Genomic DNA, 21452 nt, shown 5'->3' with positions numbered 1-21452 from the left:
CTCCATCATGAACAACCTCCCCTCTTCCCCAGCATACTACCTTGGGCCGATCAGCTGCCCCGTTCTCCCAGCTCACCGCATGGATGGCCTAAAAGAGCGCGAGCCATCAAGGGCAGGAGATCTGTACACAGCAGAGATCGGTCAGACAGTCAACACCATCAACCATCAGAGAAACGCGGTCAAGTTGATCATGGCGAGATGGTCCACCGTAGACCCAGTTCACTACCCAACTATTCTGGGCGTGAGCCAAAACGACAGTAAGAGTGAGGACGTGAAGGCTGTAGTCAGCATGGTAAACACCATGCAGACCAGCTGGATCGGCCAGTCCTCTTGGGTCCAAGGCTACATCAAGGGAGAGACTAGTTAGCACGATCTCCAAGCCCATATCAACAATCTCAACCGATTTCGACTCCTGCTCAAGGTACCACAGCAAAATGAGACTCCCTTGCAGAGGACCGCCCGCCGAGCTTTGCAACGCGCATACAAGAAGGCAGTTAGGATTCATATCGCGCACAGCTAGACAGGTGACCTGCAAGCCTACATCAATAACCTCAGTCGTATGAGTGCGACCTTGGAATGACTGAGCTCGGTGCCTACAATACGGTTAGATCTTAGCGAATGAGATTTCTCAAGAGAGGCTGAAGGCTACAAGCATCCGCTTGGAGACTAACTATATAACATCGAAGACCCAGAGGAATACAATGCGGTTGGTGAGTAACAGAGCGATATTCCAGAGTGGACTCTGGCTACTACAAAGCCACCTACGTTGTTTAGAGCTCGCGACAGACAAATGCCGGGAGGCTCGAGCATACGATCAAGAAGGTTGTCGACACTGTTAATACTATACCGACACACAAGATGTCAGACCTGAACGAGCGAGACCCTGCGAGAGCAGCCAACGAATGGCAGAATCTCTAAGGAAATCAGCCCAACAACAACAAGGTTCAGCGGAACATGATGAAGATGATTATGGCTAGGTGGTCCCAATTCGATCCAATTTATTATAGCACAATTCTCGGAGGCGGGCAGGCGAATGCCGGACAACTCGAGAGTGTCATCAAGAAGTCCGTAGACACCATCACCACCAACTGGATTGGAACTCCCTCGTGGCTTCAAGCTTTTGTCGAGGGCGAAACATGCTAGTCGGATTACCAAGTCATCATTAACAACCTCCATCGCATGTCAAAGCTCTTGAAGCTGATCCCGGAGGGCGAGACGCCTAAGAATCGCGCATTACGCCTCACGCGCCGCGAAGCATACAAGAAAGCTCTGCGCGCCCATTAAGAACACGTCCGTCTGGGGGTAGAGGCGGAAATTCAGACAGCAGAAGATGCGATAGAAGACTTGTCCACAAAGGACGGCGTAACCCAAGTTGAGCTTCAGGGCGCTCGGGACGAAGTCGATTTCCTCCGTGGTCAGCGAGATGGTATTGCAGCCACGACCTGGCGGACATCTCGATCTGGTTCAGATAGCCAGGGAGCGGCGCCCCCCGTCGCTCGCCGCGCCCATCGCCGCCGAGCGTATAAGAAAGCGGTCCGAACTCACATGGGCACAACCACTCAGAAGCGGCACCGGAGCTCGGCGGCGCCGAACAAGCCCTGAACACCGGAAATCGGAAGTTGGGGACACTGCAGACAGCCTTGGAGAGCTTCAAGCCATCCGAGACCAGATTGAGAGTCTTCAAGAGTACCAAGGCGGTCCAACCGCTACCAACGACGGCCCATTCCGTAACTTCGCAGAAGTGCCCGCAGCTGAACCCTACTACGCACAAATGGCAAGCAAGGACAAATGTGCTTTCTGGGAAGCTAGATAGAACCAGGACGTATTCGTGTCGTTTCTCTGGGAGTTCTAAGATGTGATGCACTACAAGTAAGTCCGTGAACTGCAATTTTCGAGCACAAACTAACTTCATCATAGGCGGAACTGGGGCGATGTCTTGCTGCGAACAATGTTCCGCAAGAAATTCTCTTGGCTGGCAGACGTTGTGTCCCAGTATATTCTGGAGCCTCTCAAGGCCACGGCAGTTTGTTAGAGCTCGGCGACTAGGTTTCTCGTGCGAAGCTCGCTTGACTTGCGTAGAAATGACTAACACCTTTAGTGGTGAGACAGCCTTGAAGTAACGCAGTCAGAGGCCGATGTGTCACTAACTAAGTCTCCAGGCGGCAAGTACAGGCAAGCAGGGAGCCGACAAAGGCTTAGTGACACCGCATATCTTCTGTCTTATCGAACCGTGAGGACGATGTCGCTCTTAAGCTCTCTTAAAAAATCCAGTACAAGCAAGTGCGCAGCCGACTACGACTTAGTGCCAATCTCTTACTTTTGGCACCTTACATCCTGGAATCGACGTTGCTCTTACGGGAGAAATACAAGGTTCCTTCAATTCGTCAACTTATTCCGACTATAATATTGGTCAGGGCTTCAGTGTTCACTACTCTCAACATCACTCGACGCTCGCCCTATTTCCAAGCTCTTCACCATTCAGGACGAGCTCGCGGCAACATGAGGTAACCTTGACCGTCGTGGACGGGGTGAGGAGGCAAGGTACCAGAGGGCAATCGCCGTTCTTGTACTTCCTTGGCCGGAGATTACATCCATGCCCAAGGGTCTTCCACAAGCTTGCGATCTTCTCCAGAGTTCTTCAACTATCACGAAACCGCTTGTTGTACTTGCTTATAGCGACAAGATTAGTCAGGTTGCGTTACAATCATTCGCGGGCGCGCTGTATGCTTATGGCTCAGCGATGATATCTCAAACCACCCCGCTCAACGGCATTGTCGCCTACACGCACCCTCGTGAGGTTCCAACGCCAGTCGCATCTAGTCAAAGTCGTCTTCCGCCGCATTAGCTACTCGCCGTAGCTTGATTGGTCGGTTGCACTTCACAACACCCCTCGCGACAAAGGACTCGGGCCGGATCTACCAAATTACTTCCCAAACAAGCTCATGCTATCTGCCGCTATACAAGACTCGTCTTGCTGCGACTTGCACCCTCACCTCGGTGACCTGTCACTGTGCCACCGTGATCCAGCAGTGACGCCTTTGCTGCCTTCTTCTTGCTAGCGGCCTCCTCGACCCGCAACTTGGTTAGAGTGTGGCGGAACGCATCCTCTGTTAGATTTGCCATCTGGTGTCTCAGATGCTTGCTTACACTAGTATGGTGCCACGCCAACTTGACCTTCTTCTTCTTCTTCTTCTTCTTCTTTCGGGTTTTCATGACGTACGCCTCGATAGAGTTTGGCGACTCATACGTCCATACAGTGACTTCTGAGTTCTGCATGATCCTGTTCACTCGGGCGATCGCCTGCGCTTTAGCAGCACAAGACACATGCGACTTCGTTCGCGAATACGTACCGGCTGTGTTGAAGGAATCTCTCACTCAGGCGGCAGCCTGTGCCCCGGCGGCGGTGGTTTCTGGCTAGATGCGCCTGGTAGAGGGGCGGGACCTGTGCTGCCTGGATGAGTGTGAGGCCTCGGCCGCCGTCAGACGCCTCTGGTATACGTAATTGATCCTGGAGATGCTCATGAGAGTTCGGATGGCCGTTACAACTACAACGAGACTTCGCTTCGGTTAGACTCTCCATCTTTCTCCTCAACCGCTCACTCACCCTCTTCTGATCTAATGTCAAAACAGCCCTCTTCTTCCTCTCCCGTTCTTTCTCGACGTAGCGCTCAATTGAGTTGTGTGCATAAAACCTCCAGATAGTCACCTGACGGGTCTGACCGATCCGGTTGATCCTCGAGGCGGCCTGGGCATCAATGGCAGGGTTCCACCTTGGGGTCAGGATGAACATATTTGTAGCCTCTACCAGGGTCAAGCCCAAACCAAAGCACTGAATGGTCGCCAGCATGACCCTGACTTTGTCTTTGGGGTCGTTGAATCGCTCGCGCACAGCGTCCCTCTCCTTCAAGCTCATGTAGCCGTTGAACTCGAGGAATTCGATGCCCGTTGCTCTTAAGGCGTTGGACACAACGTCGAGAGTCTGGAGAAATTCATCAGTGATGATGATTTTCCCTTCGCTCTTGGACTCGTGCAGGGAGAGAATCTGCTCGATCAGCTTGTCAACCCGTGTGGAGTGCCAGTCCTTCTCTGTCTCCTTCAGCAGTTGCTTGCGGGACTCCTTCGCGGTCATGTCGATGTAAGCCTCCTCTTTGGTAAGGCTCTCCCACTCCTCCAAGTCGAGACCCAGACCACTATAGTCTTGGGCTCCCTGGTCTCCATACATGAGCTCACCGCATCTTGGGTGGACAGTCTTCATCCTTGCCTTTAGGATCTTCGGCAGAGTACGCTCTCTCTTCATCTTTTCTGAGGCTTTACCTCTCGCACCCTCCTTCCTATCCCACAGTTGCTTGGTGTCCTTCTGATGAACAGACTCTTCGGGGGAGAGTGTCACCAGGGTATGGTTTTTGATAGCTCGCGAGAACCCGACCAACTGCTTCCCATCGAAGGTGTCGTCGATCCTCAGAGGGAAGACGCAAGCCCTCAGACTAGTCGAGAGAATCGCGTTGCGTTCTCCCTTCAACGTGCGTGCCTTGGACTTCTTCGGCCTCTTCGACACGAAGTATTCGTTGAATACCTTCCGATCGTTCCATGGCTTAATGTCCAGCCACTTCAACAAGGTCTGGACTTCGTCGTAGTCGTTTTCCAGGGGCGTTCCGGTCAGACCCAAGCGCTTTGGCGTCTTGAGTGCGCACATCGCTTGCGAGGTCTGCAAGCGTGACCGGCTCGCCTTGCTGATCTGATCAGCAATGACTGCCGCGTATCCCAAGACCATCGATCCACTACCTCCGGCACCGCACTACCACCTCCTTCCAGTAAAATGTCCGGTCGCACCCAACCGCAAAATGGACGACCTCAATGAACGTCAGGCTCTGAGAGCATCAGTAGAGTGGCAGACCCTCCAATCTGAGGGGCCATACGATCACGCATCCAGAAGCCGGAAGGACAGATTCTGCTGTCACACTTCGCACTGTCCGACCAAGCGCCATCGAGAAGACTACATGCAGGGCTGACATGTATCACTGCGTCAGCGCAAGGGACCGCGGAGACAACGTTGTTTCTACACAGGGAGGATATAAATTACTCGCGCTATGCTAGAAACGATTGTGTTGTATCTTGTCGCTGTTGGTGGGATTGCAGGCGCTCTTGCGAGACGGCTTGTGGGTGGGTATGTAGAGGCGTGAACACGGTTTTGTACGATGTTGGTGGGAGATGACATGTCTGTGTGGTGCGCGCGTATTGCTCTATGAGAGCGCTCCGAGGAAAGAACGCGTCTGCTCAAGGCCGGTGTGGTAGATAGTTCGGATGCGCTGTATGTGGTATGTCTGCTTTACACTGCGGTAGTGGAAATCCATTACACTGGATCCCGCCTGGTCGTCACCACCTCGACTCATTGATAGTCTCAATCATACTCTTGAACTCCATCCTGTTCTCGGGGAAGTACCGGGGAATCCTCGTAGAGGAAGACGAAAAGACGTCGAGGCCTCCCCGCTTCGCTCTCGCGTCGCGCGGCGAGAGCGATAAAGTCCCCGTCGTCTCCTCGCAGACGCCTCGCCCTACCCCTGGAGGCTTGCCAGCTCCTTTCTGGCACTGTCCCACATGCTTGATGTAGCCCTCATTCTCTCCTGGTGTTCCTTTGGCATGAACAGGTCTGTGAACGACCTCTGAATTTCAGCCTCCACCTCGCCAGCTCCATCTGCACCCCCGTCGCCGGCTGCACCTCCATCGACCTCGCTCGCTACACTCTCTTCAACCTTACTCTCCTCATCTTCATCACCATAAAGATATTTTTTCTAGAGTCGCAGCTCCTCTGCTCGTCTAACTCCCTCCATCTCTGCGGCAATTTCCTTGCGCGAATTGTCCTTCGCGAACCTCCACCAACCCCAGAAGCCGAAGACGCTCACCGTTGGTCCGAGGGTGCTCCTATACTCCGCTATGTCGCGTAGTAACTACTGGAAGACTACGTTTGGACTTACGTCGGATGGCGCATGTTTCAGGCCTTTGCGGCCACGAAGGTCCTTGCCGACCCGTTCGAGATACTTGCTGGAGAGTACCCCGCCCCTCATCCATGATCGGATGATGGATTCGACGTCGATGAGCTTGATTTTTTTGTTGGGCGAGCTCGTGACCTCACCGATCGTGGCGCTTCTCTTCTTGGTGACGCCAGCGACGTCCATCTTTCCGAATGCTTTGATCCATTCTTGTTTGATCGCTTCCTTTCTCTTCCCATTTGATATACCGGCCCAGTTGTCATCGAACACGATCTTTTCCCAAGAGAACAGCGTCTCGTGGAGGCCGCCGTAGACCTTGCCGTATCCGCCGTCACCAACGCCCTTGTTGGTCCGCTGCACCCAGCGCGTGGTCACCACTTCTTTGGCGGTGTTGGTGCCGACCATCATTAGTCGCTGATCTGGGGAGGTGACTGTCTGCAGGATTTTTCGGGAGTGATGTTTTGTGGATATTGATGAGTTTGAGGGTAATGATAGAAGAGTGAGGATGAGGTTGTAAGAAAGAGAAACGGCATGAGGCAGAGGTAGACCTGAAGAAGTCGTGGAATCGCGTTCACGTCGAGGTAGGGGAGGGGCTGTATCGAAGACTTCCCGCTGCCACATAAGCGTAACCTCCCTCCCTCCGCGTACCGACGTAGGCCTCCCGAGGCCGTCTCACTCCTAAACAAGCTTCACCATAGTGGACAGAAGAAAAGAAGTTGGTTGCTTGTAGCAAGGCTTGCTATTGGGCTGTGTGCTAATGTATAACCTTCCTATCTAACTGTAGACTCAATCCCCATCACTCTCACTCGTTTGTTTGATTCGACATGTAGTCTTGGATGATGATATTGACGGAGCCCATGACGTCGTTGTACACCAAGTCGCGGACTTCTTGAATGAGCTTATCGCGGGCTTCGTTCGTGACATCGTTGAACAGGTCGTTACGCACGTCCTCGATGAGTGCATCGCGCGCTGCGGTTGTGTTCAAGGTTTTCTATGAAGAAGACGTTAGCATAGTTCCTCTGCTTCACAACTGCGTGGCTAGACTCACCTAAGCCGATATAGTGTCGATAACAGTCTTAGCGAGGGGGGCTGCGTGCCAGATCATGAGGAGGAGGAATGTGCCCTTGACGATGAGAAAGACCAAAGCCCATGCAGTCTGCTTGTTGGCTTGCTGGTTTGCCTGGTCGTCATGGTCGATCTTGGCTTGGGCTTCTTGGCTGCGTTCGCCGTTGGCTGGGTTGACCCATCGTGGAGTGGATTCGAAAAGATTGACGATTTGGGCCCAGGTTGGCGTGACAGGAGGGGTGGGACCTGCCGGTGCCGATGGAGTGACTGGTGAGTTGGGCATTGTGCTCGTTTTGTCTTCGATCTCGTAGTTATGAATGTCTGTGAGAAATGTGGATGGCGGTGGTGAAGAGGAAACAAGAGGGAGAAGGGGAGTAGTCTCCTTTTTATCGAACATGATGGCTACGTCAGCGCCTGGTGCGTGCTTTGAGATAGGATACAAATGTGCAGGAGTGTGTGAGGTGCAAATCCAGAAGGGGGAGCGCGACGGGTTTTATAGAGCAAGTGCGAGGCCTTGCCGAGGGAGGAACTATGGTAGACACTGCCACACTACCCACCCAATCTGCGCACATTACTATAGCATAACCGCTTATTCGAAAGGATTGGGGTTAACTCTTGGTTCAGCCACACACAGGTAGGGCATATGATACTCTTTTACTTTCTGCAGAACTACAGCCAATGAGTATCGCCTGTGTTCTCGCTGCTCGATGAGCGTGACGTCACTATACAGCAGGAACAATGTCAGCTTCCCGCTGCCGTATGAGCGTGCCGTCCTTCCTTCTGCATACTAAAGTCGGCCTCCCGCTGCCGCATAAGTGCGACGTTCTTTCTTCCGCGCACTAACGTCGCCTTCCCGCTGCGTCGTGGTTTCCCACAACACGAGCCATCAACCCAACGTATCCAACTCCCTATGCAAGGCGCCCATAGCCAGAAGAAGTTTATCGTCAACGTCCCCCCGTCGGCCGTAAACAGCAAAGACTTCTGGCTCAGTCTCCATGTTGCTAAGATCAAAAGCTGCGTATTTGCTGTTGAGTTGCCTGAATAAGGATATCGGGAAGGTCTGGCTGAGCAATGACGTTCTAGACGTACTGAATGTGAAGGGGAACGACGCCGGGATGCGGGTAGAGGACGTCGACTTCCTCTTTCAAAGCTAACAATGCCTCAGCGCTTGAGGACAAGCCCCGCTTACCGCGTGCTTCTTCCGTCCTTCCTCAGCCACAGAGAGTGAGAAGGTGCCGTCCACCGCCTCTTGTACACCCGTGGACGGTATACGTGGTTCTCCCAACGCTGTATCCATGCGCTACAACGATCTGGACCTAACCACCGGTTCTCTGAGAGTGACATGCTGCCGACGAAGTCTTTAGCACAGTTAGTCTTGTTGACGGAGGTGTGGTACCAAGAAGCCTACTCTGCCTCTTCCCTTCTTGATAGACTCTATGAGCAGCCCGCGTAGGCTCCTTAGTGCCCTATTAGCTACCGTCACCCTAGTACCAACGTACCCGTAAGCCTCCGCCCCCAACTTTCCATATCTTGAACTATCATACGTGGGTGATGTCTCATCCTGCCCTACCTATCGGGTCAGCGACGATTACGGCTCGCAGTATTGTCAGCACCCCGCCAGTGCATGGAGTCGAAGTTCTCGTTGTGCAGACGTGATGTAGTAGTCATGGTCCATGTCATCTTGTCTGATATTACTCTCCATCATCCGTCACTTCTCCACTCAGATACTCCATATATGCCAAACACCGAAACTGTACAACCATCCAAACATCATCTCATAAATCCCATTACTCATGCCACTCCTTTCCCAAAAGCTCGCACAGCAAGCTCCTTCTTTCACTCTCCATCATCCCAACATACCACGCCATCTCAGCGCCGACCCCCCCTCTTCCCCTTCAGCGGACTCTCCCCCTTTCCACTTTTGCAAAACACGCAAACAAACACCCGCGGCAACCACTCCTCCTTCAACCCCACACAACCCATGTGCAACCACTTGAAGCAAGCCTCACACTGCACCATCAGCGTATCGGCATCATCGACCAACCCATCGCACACGCACCTCGTGCTATCATTACTCTTGCTACTGCATTCCGTCGAGGGCGTAGTCGTAGTCGTCGGCGAGCCGTTGAAGGAATTAGAGTAGGGGTCGTAGGCGCCGTGCGACAGGGCTTGGTGAAGTTGGTTGTGTGACGGAGGAGGATGGGACGTGGACATATCAGCACTCGCCTGCGCCCACCGTTGATTATGCGCGAGCAGTGTGTTTTGCGATGCGCGTTCTGAACTTGTCAGTCGAAGGCATGGGGACGAGGGAAGCGAGATGGTTATGCTAGCGTACCGATGCGTTGTTGACGGGCGCCGACGACTTTCTTCAAGGCGCCGAGTGCGTCGCCGGGGGAATCGGGCATGTGTGTGTCTTCGGGGTCTCGTTCGCGGAGGCTGGGGCGCTCCATGGCGCTGGAGCGACGGATGGTGTTTTCGGTGGCGGCAGCGGTGGAGCGGCGGGTGGATCGTAGCGTTTCGAAAGAGGTCTTGGAGAGGGCGTCGGATGCGAGTCGCGAGGCGGAGACGGAGCGCGCCATCTTGAAGGAGTTGGCTCGTTCGAGCCCGCCGCTGTCTGCTCGAGCGTGTTTCGTCGCTCGACGTTCGGGTTGGGGTATGACGAAGGATGGGTTGCGGCTGACGATTGGAGCTGGCTCGTCATCGTCCGACTCGCTGTCTTGCTCTTCGTACAGTCCGGGGTATTGGCGTCGAAGATCTTGCTGCGAAGTCTGTCGTCTATTCCTGGGGGTCTCATCATCTCCAGTAGGTATCGTCTCTGTGCGAGCCGTACCACTCTCGTCGATGATCAGCCTTGTCCGGGGTCTTCTAATCTCAGGTATCGCTTTCAGTGATCCGCCACTTTGACGCTTTAGTGGCGATGAGCGACGGGGAATCGTTGAGGCGTTAGCTGGGATTGTCATCCGAGGGTCCATTGCTCTGGTTATTCTCGGCCCACTATCGGTATTGCTTCGTTGCAGCACAGGTCTCGCGTTTTCCGCTGAACCCGACGACGAAGCTGTGTTGCTGCGTGAATGCTGACTCTTAGCCTTCTTCGCCATTGCCCTCTCATTCTCTGCATCCCGCAGTTGTGTCTCGTACGGTTGTCTTGACAAGTCGAGCATTGGCTGCTGCTGCGGCATGCTTCCAAAGGAACCGGTCATATCGGGATTGGAGAAGCTGAGCAGCATGTTGGGATCGACACCTGCAGCTGTATATACAAAAGAGCCATTTCTTGAGCCATGTCTCTGCTGGGAGGGTGTATTCGCAAACGACGCTGGCATGGGAGAAGCTTGGAAGCCCTGGAACGCTGGGGTTTGCATCATGTTAGCCGAAGGATGATTCATTGCTTGCCAGTTCATGTCGTGCTGGGGCCTATGCGGGGTTGGACCGAAGGGATCTACACCCAGCGGTACATCTAGATCCATTTGCATGCCATCGTTCGCTGGGTCCCAGAACAGCTTCGATTGAGGCATGGGTGGCGCAGACATTGGACCACCGCTGGGGAACTGCATCATATGTGGAGTGTACTGCAGATCAGCGAAGCCGAATGGTGTCTGGTCAAACAGAGCTCCTGAGGATTCCGGCAGCTGGCTAGGCGTCCTGTGCACCACTGTAGCTGGTGTTGCCACCCCATGTCCACTTTGTTGCACACTCCTCCTAGACGAAGCGTCCCTCGTCGGAGGTGGCGTTTGCATCTGCGAAAAGTCCATGCTGACAGGACGAGAGCCGAACTGTCCCTGTGATCCAACCTTCCTCAGCTGATTAGGGCCCGGCGAGGACGACAGCCTTCGGGACACGTCGACCGGCGGAAGAGGTAGGTTTTGCGGTGCGAAGTGGTTGACATGGAACTCTGGGTCTTCGGGGGTGCGGACGGGTTGGCTGTACGAGCTCGACGGCCGGCCTATGGGCGTCGAGAGTGTGAAGGAAGGAGTCTGCACCGGGGTGTGCTGCCCATTAGGTCGTGGGGTGGCCCAGGCGTCGAGGAAGTGCGAGTGGGGAAACGACTCGGTCTTTGGTGTTTTGAGAGTTCCGTCAGGGAACGTCAGCGACTTGGGAGTGGAGGAGGGACTTGGGAGATGCCAGTCCGTCGATCTAGCACGCGACCCACGTTAGCCTGGGGCACTTGCAGATGCGAGCCGAGACATAAGGAAAACCAAAAGTGAAATCTATCAACAGAACGGGAAGGAGCGGAAGAAGTCTAAAGAAAGGTATTCTTGGGATAGCATGGCAAGGGATGATGGCAACGAGCTCCAAGTGACAACCGTGCGGTGCTGCCTGACCTCTGCCTACCCTAGACCTGGATTGGGACATAGTCTGGTCCGACATGACATGAAGCCAAGGACGGCCGGAGGTGTGCAGATGAAGCTCGTTGCACCAGCCGAACGCTACACGTCTTCCGCCACATGGGAAGGTAGAAGAGAGCCGTACCCATATATGTGCTGATCCAAACTCATAGCAAGCCCAATGACACAAAGCCCTGACACAATGTCCTTCCTTCCCGACCATGTAGCAGTAATATAAGACGTCGAGGGTCGTCCACGAGTCGAGGGAGGCGTTCGGCGGGGTTGGGTCGACGGGTGGTGAAGACAAAGGCGCCCTGGATGGATTTCTTTGTTGACGGCGGGATGTTCTCGCAAACGCAGACAGCTAGACGGGAAGCTGTGAGACCTGTTGGGTAGTACACTTGAGCAGTAGCAGGGGATATGACAGCGTTGTGAGACGTCGTCGAGGCAGGTACCGAGCGAGGGCGTCAGCACAGCGTGGGCGTTGTGAAGAGGCACCCGTTGCTTGCTTTGGGTGACCAGGCACGGCGAAGGTTTCTCACGTACTAGGCAGCTGGTGGGGCCGGGGAAGCTGAAGCTGCAGTTGCAAAGGTAGTAGTTCGGCAAAGATGAAGAATTGATAGTCCCGATCGTGACCCGCAGCTGGCAGCAGCAGCAGCAAGCACTCCGCAACACACTGGCAGCACCGCCTGAGCAGGACCCGGAATGCGGCTTAGGCCAAGTCTCCTGAGGGCTAGGAGGCGTCTAGCTCAGGTACCGAGCCCGCAGGTGCATGGGCCGGCGAGGGCGATATAGCGAGGCTGTCATAATTGGGTGGGCGTGGCAGGGAGGAAGCATGGAAGAGAGGCTCTTTGTCGTCGCCGCAGCCAGCCAGCCAGCACGCACAGCCAGGCGAAGGAAGCCGACGCCTCACCAGCCATGCGCCTAGCAGCGAATGGGGCCAAACATAACGATGAGCTAAGTCGCGAACGGACACGGAACGAACGACACCATGGCTTGGGTGATGCGTGCCGTAAGGATGAGATGGGTAGAAATGACAGGTCAACGAGGTCAATGCCTAGATGCCGACGCTAATCCATTGATTCGGCCCACCAACCAGCGCAGCCCTTCTCCATCTACCTCCTGAGCAAGCGTAAATCATCTACCGGCTACCATCTACAACATACTAGCACCCGTCCTCGAGCTCCATTCCATCAATCATGCAGCCTAACTACAGTGTATGCACTCCTGAATCCTTCTACCCCCACAACCATTCCGGAATGTCTCCGCGCCGCATGCCGTTAAACAAGCAACCAAGAAAAAAAAGTGACTCGCGGTATGCCAGCTGGCGAAATGATTAATCTAGCCGTCATCATGCCAGAAAAACCCACGTACCTGGATAAAAGCTACCCGCTCCCGGCGAATCATGGTCCGAGGGACGCTCTAGATTTTTAGATTTTTAGATTTTGTCTGCGGCAGGCAGGGCGGCGGAGAAAGGGCCACGATAGCACTTGCCGGATTTGATGTAGTGGGGAGGAGGCATGCTTTTGGCCCCAAGTTGGATGCATGTTTGTGACCTGCATGAAGATTGGGAGTATTGTTTTAATTGTTCGTCTGCTTGATAGATGTAGAGCTACATTTCGATGCAAATGTTCCTGTGAAGTACAGCATGAATCGCGGGGTAGATGAGCATCCCACCCCTCGCCTCGTATCTCAACACCCGCTGCGATTAACATGTGAGCTGGACTTTTCGATAGCCGTTCACGCCAACACTAGCCGCCACCCGTTTCATGCAAGGTACCAATCGTTCATTTCATTCTTTCCAAACCGTTCGTCCCATTCATCCAGTCTAAATCCCCCCTTCAGCCCTAGAGCTCTCCCTCTCCGCCAATCCCTCGCATCAATTGATACGATTGGTGACAAACCCCCAAAACTAGTATAGCGTTCCCAAACTTGAAGGAACGATTGCGCGAACCATGCCCACCTGCTGTCTACAGTAAGCGCGCCGCCACCTCCACATCGTTCGCGAGGAGGGGAAGTTCAGGAGATAAGATAGTGGAGTTTACCGGTTCGTCCGGTGGTGCTAGGGTTATTGGTTAGGGGTTGTTGAGCGTTTGGCTGTCTCAGGTATGATCTAAGAGGGTGGATGGGGGACGGGTGAGGGGTCTAGGCGAGATGAGTGGCTTGGTGGTTTGGTGGGGTGTACGTCATAGTAAGGGATTCTATTTCGCGTTCTTTGATCTTCACACGTTATCACGGTGCCGTTCGCTGTTATATGATCCTGCATCTCGTGTGCTTATATGAGCATGACCCATTGTCCAGAATGCCCATTAGAGCAGAGAAGAACGAGGGTAAGTTTGAAGGAATACATTCCACGAAAACTATATACACGTCGAAAGAAAAGCACCCTCCAACCCACTCCCCTGCATTACCTAAGAAAAACCCCTCCGACTAAACTCATCAAACGTCTCTCGCTGGTACGAAAGATCCGATACAGCTGACATGCTGTCTCCATTCCCGTTGCCCCCATGTATCGGCCCTGATATCTCAGACACCCCATCATCCGGATCATCAAAAGGACTCCGTTCGATAAGATGCGCCTGAGAACCGAAACCGCCCACCCCCTCTCTCAGGCTACTTTGCCTAGAATTCGTTGTAAAGCTAGGCGGCCCGTTACTCCGCAAAGAATCCGTCGTAAAACTCGGCGGGCCCCCACCACTCCAACGTCCACTCGCCCTCTCCGAGACAAAACTCGGCGGCGGCAAACTACAAGGTCGATACGGCGGCGGCGGCTCACTCAAACTACTATTGTCGCCGAAGGGATCTTCAATCGGTCTGAGCGTGTTGGAAGACACAGAGACCATATCTGAGGTATCCATGCCGGTAAGGTAGGCGCCGTTGGAGTTGGAATGGGAGATGGGGCCGAGGATGATGGGGTGGAAGGCGCTGGGTGTGGATGTTGGGGGGAGGAGGTGGGAATTACGTTGGTGTTGTGATATAGAGGGGATTGGTGGGAGGATTGGGGGTTGCGATGGAGGAGGGTTTGAAGGTGGTGCGATGTACGGGTGCACGTGTTCGTTCCCATGGTGTTGTTGTGATGTCTGTGATGGAGTCGTCATTTTCATCTCTTGGACTTCGCGCTCAGTCGCAAGGGCAGCGGCGCGTCGTCTCTTTCGTTTGCGCACGCAGAGGAAGGTCACGCTGGCCATGATTGCAAGGACAACAATGGGGATGATGGCTGCGGCGGCGTAGATGGGCGTGTTGTTTGTGTGTTTCTCAGGTAGAGGTAAAGTTGCGCCAGGGATGATGTTTGTTGGGGTAGGTGGTCCGAAGGGATCGGGCGAGAATGTTGAGATAGACGTTGTCCATGATGAGGTTGTGGGCAGGTGGTCGGCATATGGTGTTGTTGCAGAAGCGGAAGTTTGCCAGTCTTGAGACGACGGGGTGGGTCCGTATAGAGGAGGCCAGGGACGATCCGTCGGATACCCAGGTGGCCTTTTGCTTGGTAGAGCAGGTTTCGGAGGCGGCGAGGGTTGGCTGAAGAGTTCGGAGTTCCATGCACTGTTCGTTACTGAGAACTGGGTGATCGACGGCATCGCAGTGTACGATGTTGGTTCAACCGATGGGACAGCAGTTGGGATAACGACTGGAACCAGAGAAACCGTTATCTCATCATCGCTTTCAGTTTCCGTGGGCCAGGGCGGCCCTCTGTCATCTTCATCTTCGTCCCATTCCTCTTTCCTAGGCGGAGCCATTGCGGCTGGACGAACCGCTGACGCGAGCAACTAGCTGTGTATGGATGAGCCGCAGTGGTGTGTTGGGACGACACCAGTAAGGAGACAGGAATCAGACGGAGATGCCTGACACCTAGATATGACCGAGGCGGGGAGCTGGAATGTGGTGGTGGTGATGCTCCACTTTCTGACCAGTGATGGGAGATGCGGGGCCGAGAACGGGTTTTGGGCGTGACCTTCCAAGGCTGGTAGTCCAATCGATGACGCGAAAACGGCACACTATGTATCCTTAGGCAGCGAGTCGTTTATCTGCTGGACTCCTAGGCTGGAAGGATTGACTGGCGTCTTGTTGGTCTTGAAAGGCGATGCAAAGTGGACACGGAGAGGGGAGGGCAATCCTTTGAGAAGTGGCCGCCCGGCTGGGGTGGCGCAGACATGTTACCCGTTGTCTGGCAACATGTGTGCGATGCAAGCTGTCAAGCCAACAGAATCAAAGTCCGAAGGGCCGGCTGCAAAGAGTCGGCGCGGTTGGCTACATGCTGGGATGCTGGGGAGAGACGGACTCAGCCTCGACGCCTATAAGACGAACAAACCCCACCTGCTCGGGAGGGGGTAAATTTAGCCTGGCTAATGTCTAGCCGTCGATCTAACAAAGCTTAGTATGATGTAATCGTATTTGCGTGCTGAGCACAGTTTGACAGCGTTTGTTCGTTAAATTGCCTGGAATGCTGCTTTCATACTCATGGTGTCTTCGTTGTGGTGACGGGAGATCGAACAAACAAACGCAAGGATACTCCGGCACATCCGACTGAGCTGTTATGCAGATCCTCTGGAGTACCCGTATCGCGGTGGGTGATTGGATGGGAGTAGGGCCGGGACGATAGAGCTGACTGTGACAGGCTATAGCTGCAGTTGTTCGTCCTGGATGTTGCAAGTGGGTACCGTTGAGGCATGGTATCGCGACAAAATCCCCTCAGCTGCAGCTAGCAAACGTGAAACACGGAACTAAGCCATGCATTGCAGCTGCAGTGCGGGAGGTTCTCAAGTCCGGGTGTTGTGAGTCTCCGCTGAGCACGTGTGGCGCCTGCTGACGGGCGGCCTTGAATCTTTCTACACGACAAAGACATGGAGCGTTCCCACGCAGACTCCGCATTCACAGCACCGCAATGCGGCATTCAATGTCCCGATGGGACTCTGCTGCAGAGTGTCAGCCAGTTGCCAGGGCATTAGTCCGACCGACGTACCGGCTTGAGCTGACATGTGCTAAAGGCCCGCTTGGCTGATGATCTCATCGGCCCGCACGCGTCGGTTCCGCTATCCGCTGGCATTCACGACGCCAACGCTTAACCCCAGACTCCTCCGCTAACTCGGACATGGACAAATTCAAGAGCGTCGCCAAAGGAGGCTGGCATCCTGAGAAGAGTCGCACTAACAGTGGGAGCGGTGGAGGTGGAGCGAGCGACTCGAAGCTTACACAGGTAGTATGTAAGCTACCTTCCTCCTTATCGGCTGTGGATTAACGGTGTGCAGAAAGGATGGGTTGGGAAGGCACAGGGTAAAGACGCCCATGCAGAAGCCGCCCGCGATCACCAGTCAGCACCACTGTCATCCCTGAAAGACCCCTCGCAGTTTGCGCCGCCGCCCAAGAGACTCGACTACAGCGGCGGTTCGGCAGCATCTGCACCATCCGGACCGTCGTCTGCGCCTGCTGGGTCGGCAAAGCAAAGACTGCAGGAGCGAGAAGAGGCTCGCAGGAGGGAGGAGGAAGAAGCAAACAGACCAGCCCCAGGGCCATACCGACCCGACACGACAGGGTTGAGCACAGCGCATCTGCCCAAGCCTCCTGCGTTCAGACCTGGCGCTGCGACACCACCGACTACAGGTGCCGCCAAACCAAAGCCCAGCCTGCCCCCACGGCCTCCACTACCACCGCGCCAGAACTCGAACCCCGATGAATTCGCACCGGCTCCTCCACCTACCTATAATGAGGCGACCCAAGAGGCAAGACCTGAGCAGGGAGTGCTGAACCAAGGTGCTCTGGGTCGCCTGGGTCAAGCAGGTGTCTCGGTGTCGGGCTTTGGTATCGGACGGACAGCTTCTCCTCCAGTACCGCCTCGCGCAAACCCATCACCGCCCGTCCCACCGCGACAGAACTCAAGCTCGAGGGCTGTCCTACCACCTCCCGCCCCGCCTAGTCGCGGCTCACAAATGAACGAGCTGCAGAGTAGGTTCGCAAGTATGTCTGGACCGAAATCACCAGCAGCTCCCCCAGCCACTGGCACGTCGTGGGCAGACAAGCAGGCAGCACTGCGGACCGCCAGCAGTCTACGCGATGACCCATCCAAGGTATCAGCTTCAGACTTGAAAGGAGCTGCATCGACTGCCAACAACTTCCAGCAGCGGCATGGAGATCAGGTCGCGTCTGGGTGGAAGTCGGCCAACTCCATAAACCAAAAGTACGGCATTGCTGGCAAGATGAACAACCTCGCATCGTCGAGTGCATCCCCAGGCCCAGCGCAGTCGTCGTCGCAAAGTAGTGCGGGAGGCCTAGGAAAAAAGGCACCGCCTCCGCCACCGCCCAAGAAGAAGGAATTGAGCGACGGCTCGGGTGAACCACCGCCGATTCCTCTGAGCAGCAAGCCGAAGTTTTGAGTCTCTACCTATAGTCTACCAATAATCCAGAGATACCAGCAATCAAGTTGATTGATCGAGATAGCAATATTACCAGTGTACATCCTGCTAAACCTGTTCCCCAGATGTGGCTGCGGCACGTCACCCTGCCTCTTCCCAGTTACGGCGTCGGTGGCTTTTGCTCCCAGATTTGCGCTTAGCCGGACCCTCAACAGGTTCACAGCATCCTTGCAGAAATTTTGCAGCATGCATCTCTACAATCGCACAACGCAAGATGACGACCGCCTTTTCGTGGACAAGACGGGATGTATACTCGTGTTACCCCATGGCGTTAGACTTGCGAGCAGATGTAAATTCTAGATAAACTTCAAGAGGGTCTTGTCGAGGCGGGTGTCCAGTGGGAGGTGGTGATTATTCGCCTCGGTAGCTGGTCGCGACGCCATTGGCCCGTCACGCTCAGCATAACCAAGAGGGACGTCCAGAAGCCTTTGCCTGCTGCTTCTAGCTCCTTGTCCGACGCACCGTTACTGCATGCGTCCTCGCTCCGGGCATATCTGTGCACTTAATTCTACGATATAACCTGTGCGCCTTGCCCTGGGTTCGTGCGTGTACCCCGAGCAATACACCTAGTACACGTAGGTGGTATCGCGTGCGTAGCGAGAAACGAATAACAACACCACCACCTCTATCGCAGCTTTGCGCCGACGATAGGCACGCCCAGAGCTCCGAGGGCCGATTCCCGCGATAAAGTTTAGCACAACCGTTGGGCATTGACCTCATCGGACCACAGAAAAACCCCAGCGGCCCCCAGACCCTCTGCCTCTGCCGCACCCTGTTTGCGCCTGCCTGGCCAACACCTTCACCTCACCCACCACTCGCCCATTGAGCGCTGCCACCACCTGCCCCTCCACCCGCGCATCGTCCCCCGCCGCCACGCCCACCATGTCCGGCGCAGGCCCTTCCCTACACCCCGGCGACTGGCCGTCGAGGGCTGTCCTCCAGTTCCCTCCCGATGCCGCGCCCTCGCCCATTCCGCCGCCATGGTCGGGCGAGTCGACTTTCCAGAATCCCTTCCCCATCCCCGAAGACATCTACCAGGGCGCGCTGTCGTACAAGGTCCCGCTGACCATCGCCTCCGTCTACTTCGTCGCCGTGACGTACGTCAACTGGTACAACCGCCAGCACGGTAACAAGCCGTGGAGGATCGCCAAAACCCGCCCCTTCCACGCCTTTGTCATCTTCCACAATGTCTTCCTCGCCGTCTACTCGGCCGTGACGTGCGTGGCCATGATCCGCTGCCTCAAGCACTCGTTCCCCCACTACAGCGAGCCCAACGCCGTTGTCGGCACCATCGACGCCCTCTGCAAGATCCACGGCCCCCGCGGCCTGGGCGACGCCGTCACCTACAGCAACGTCAACGACAGCTGGAGCAGCCTCAACTCCAAGGTTCAGATCGGCCCCAACGGCCTGCCCGACACCACCGACGTTGGCAGGATCTGGAACGAGGGTCTCGCTTTCTGGGGCTGGTGGTTCTACCTCTCCAAGTTCTACGAGGTCCTTGACACGGCCATTATTCTCGCAAAGGGCAAGCGCAGCACGACTCTCCAGAAGTACCACCATGCCGGCGCTATGTTGTCCATGTGGGCTGGTATGCGCTTCATGTCGCCTCCTATCTGGATGTTTGCCACGGTCAACTCTGGAATCCACGCCATGATGGTAAGCAGCTTTTTTAAAACACACAGAAAACCCTCACTAACATCGTTTAGTACACCTACTACACCGTCTCCGCGCTCGGCTACCGCGTCCCCAACATCGTCAAGCGAACTCTTACCACCCTCCAAATCACCCAGTTCCTCGTCGGATCCGCCTTCGCCGCTATCCACCTCTTCATCTCCTACACCGTCCCTGTTTCGGTCGCATACAAGGTTGCTGAGAAGGTCGCTCCCAAGGTAGTCTCGTCGAGCGTCTCATCCGCAGTTGCATCCGCTACTGAGTCGGTTGCCGAAGCTCTCCCCACCGTGACTGGTGTTGCTGTGGCCTTCCTGAGGAAGCTCATCTACCGCGCCGCTGGCGATGAAGGTCTCGCAGAGAACATCCCCGTCCCTGGCCAGCCCATCCCCGTCCGCCAGCCCCAGCAAGTCATTGCCGGAGAGCCTGCCCCCACCCACAACGCAGTCCACGACTTCTTCCACCCCCACGAGACAGTCGAGAGGACCTTCTACCGCACCGAGTACCAGACCGTTCCCTGCGTCGACACGTCCGGCCAAGCCTTTGCCATCTACGTCAACCTGATCTACCTCGCCCCGCTCACCATCCTCTTCATGCGCTTCTTCTTCAAGTCGTACCTCCGCCGCTCCACCCCCAACTCCAAGCAGAACTTCAAGCACCGCACCATCTCCGACGCCGCCGGCGACGCCAGCCGCAACGTAGAGCGCGAACTCGACTCTCTCGACAAATCCGCCGAAGACGCCATCTCCTCAGGCGTGAACCGCGCTAGAGACGCCGTCCGCGGAAGGAAGCCCGCAAACGGCCACATCAAAGACGAGCGCAAGGGCAGCATGTCCCCCGCCAACCAAAAGTTCCTCGAAAATGTAAACCGCCGCGTGAGCCAGAAACTGCAAGAACTTGACGAGGGCGCCGATGCGACCAGCAAGAAGGCCAGGCAGATTGCTAAGGAGCTTGTTGGTAAGGCTGAGGCTGCTGGCGAGAAGGTCGAGCAGGCGTACGAGGACAACGAGGAGGATGTCAAGGAGAAGGAGAAGGAGAATGCGAATGGTAACAAGGAGAAGATGGATCGCAATCGCAGTCCGAGCAAGTTGCCGCGTAAGCAGCAAAACAAGAAGAATGGCCCGAGTGACGAGCAGGTCGCTAAGCCGGAGAAGGAGGCTGAGCCTAAGGATTTGAAGAATACACTTGGGGAGAAGGACGGTAAGGGTTTTTTCTAAATGAAGCAGAAATGTTTCATCTAGGTGGCCCAGTGCACCAAAGCCACAAAAGGCTCAGTCCTGTGTAAAAGCAGCTAGCCGACTTCGGTCTTCACGCTGTCTCCTCCTGCCCCCTAGGGCTGGAAAGCAAATTTTTCCTAGGCCCTCTCTGTTATAGATCGCGAGATATCCGGTCACATATGTATCTGTATCTTGCTTTTTGAGGGAACTGATGTCACCGAACCGGACATTTATACACAACTAAAAGCTGGGAGGAAAGGTATATCCAAATGTACGAGAGACGATGGAAATGGAAGGGAAAGGATAGGCATGGAATGGAAGGGATGGCGTAGGCTATGGAATCTAAATTCATTTATTTCTTCACAACCTCATGCTCTGATGGTGCTCATGCCCAAGTAAGGCTTATCAATGCGCATTGCCTTGTTGCCGCTCATTCCAGCTTTCAAGCTTGTGGTCTGAGAAAGCTTGCTGACCGACTTGAACGTCTCCGGCCTCTTGTCCACTCGTTCCACGACACGCCCATATCATCACACCTTCGCAGCAACGACATCCACCCGCCTACGAAGGATCTAGAGAGGGAAGGCACAGCTATGAGATTAACATTTTATCTATTTCTTTGATGCACTTCATGATTGGTATTTTGACGTTGTTCCCTTCCGAGTAAAGATTGTAAAGGTATTAAAGGCTGTGACACGTTTTCCACACCAAACTGCTCCACCCGCTCTTCAAACTTTCCAAGCTATTGTTTGGAGGGACCAACAGACTGACTGGCGAAACTACTCGCTCGTT

At 54.9% G+C, this 21452-nt stretch overlaps 6 protein-coding genes across 6 annotated transcripts; 3 read left to right on the top strand and 3 right to left on the bottom strand.

The window, feature by feature from the left end:
* Positions 1–7: 7 nt before the first annotated feature.
* J4E88_008628 (uncharacterized protein) lies at positions 8–1813 on the top strand (the record flags this gene model as incomplete). The annotated part of the gene is made up of 2 exons (XM_049402238.1): positions 8–362; positions 1473–1813. 2 exons carry the CDS (start codon positions 8–10, stop codon positions 1811–1813), a joined length of 696 nt encoding a protein of 231 aa, XP_049251909.1.
* A 1142-nt stretch (positions 1814–2955) lies between these two features.
* On the bottom strand, positions 2956–4926 carry J4E88_008627 (uncharacterized protein; the record flags this gene model as incomplete). Its single annotated transcript, XM_049402237.1, has 3 exons — positions 2956–3300; positions 3605–4749; positions 4923–4926. The coding sequence occupies 3 exons, from the start codon at positions 4924–4926 to the stop codon at positions 2956–2958; spliced, it is 1494 nt and encodes a 497-aa protein (XP_049251908.1).
* Positions 4927–5552: 626 nt separating this feature from the next.
* J4E88_008626 (uncharacterized protein) lies at positions 5553–7335 on the bottom strand (the record flags this gene model as incomplete). Its single annotated transcript, XM_049402236.1, has 5 exons — positions 5553–5789; positions 5820–5945; positions 5973–6422; positions 6838–6978; positions 7060–7335. 5 exons carry the CDS (start codon positions 7333–7335, stop codon positions 5553–5555), a joined length of 1230 nt encoding a protein of 409 aa, XP_049251907.1.
* A 2038-nt stretch (positions 7336–9373) lies between these two features.
* Positions 9374–11422, bottom strand: J4E88_008625 (uncharacterized protein; the record flags this gene model as incomplete). Its single annotated transcript, XM_049402235.1, has 3 exons — positions 9374–11183; positions 11382–11388; positions 11416–11422. 3 exons carry the CDS (start codon positions 11420–11422, stop codon positions 9374–9376), a joined length of 1824 nt encoding a protein of 607 aa, XP_049251906.1.
* Positions 11423–16460: 5038 nt separating this feature from the next.
* J4E88_008624 (uncharacterized protein) lies at positions 16461–17739 on the top strand (the record flags this gene model as incomplete). Its single annotated transcript, XM_049402234.1, has 2 exons — positions 16461–16568; positions 16618–17739. 2 exons carry the CDS (start codon positions 16461–16463, stop codon positions 17737–17739), a joined length of 1230 nt encoding a protein of 409 aa, XP_049251905.1.
* A 921-nt stretch (positions 17740–18660) lies between these two features.
* Positions 18661–20663, top strand: J4E88_008623 (uncharacterized protein; the record flags this gene model as incomplete). The annotated part of the gene is made up of 2 exons (XM_049402233.1): positions 18661–19434; positions 19485–20663. The coding sequence occupies 2 exons, from the start codon at positions 18661–18663 to the stop codon at positions 20661–20663; spliced, it is 1953 nt and encodes a 650-aa protein (XP_049251904.1).
* Positions 20664–21452: the final 789 nt, after the last annotated feature.

Source organism: Alternaria novae-zelandiae, assembly GCF_023758075.1.
Source record: "Alternaria novae-zelandiae strain BMP 2774 chromosome Unknown scaffold_20, whole genome shotgun sequence".
Classification (NCBI taxonomy): Eukaryota; Fungi; Ascomycota; class Dothideomycetes; order Pleosporales; family Pleosporaceae; genus Alternaria; species Alternaria novae-zelandiae.
This window is presented reverse-complemented; position numbering and strand designations above follow the sequence as displayed.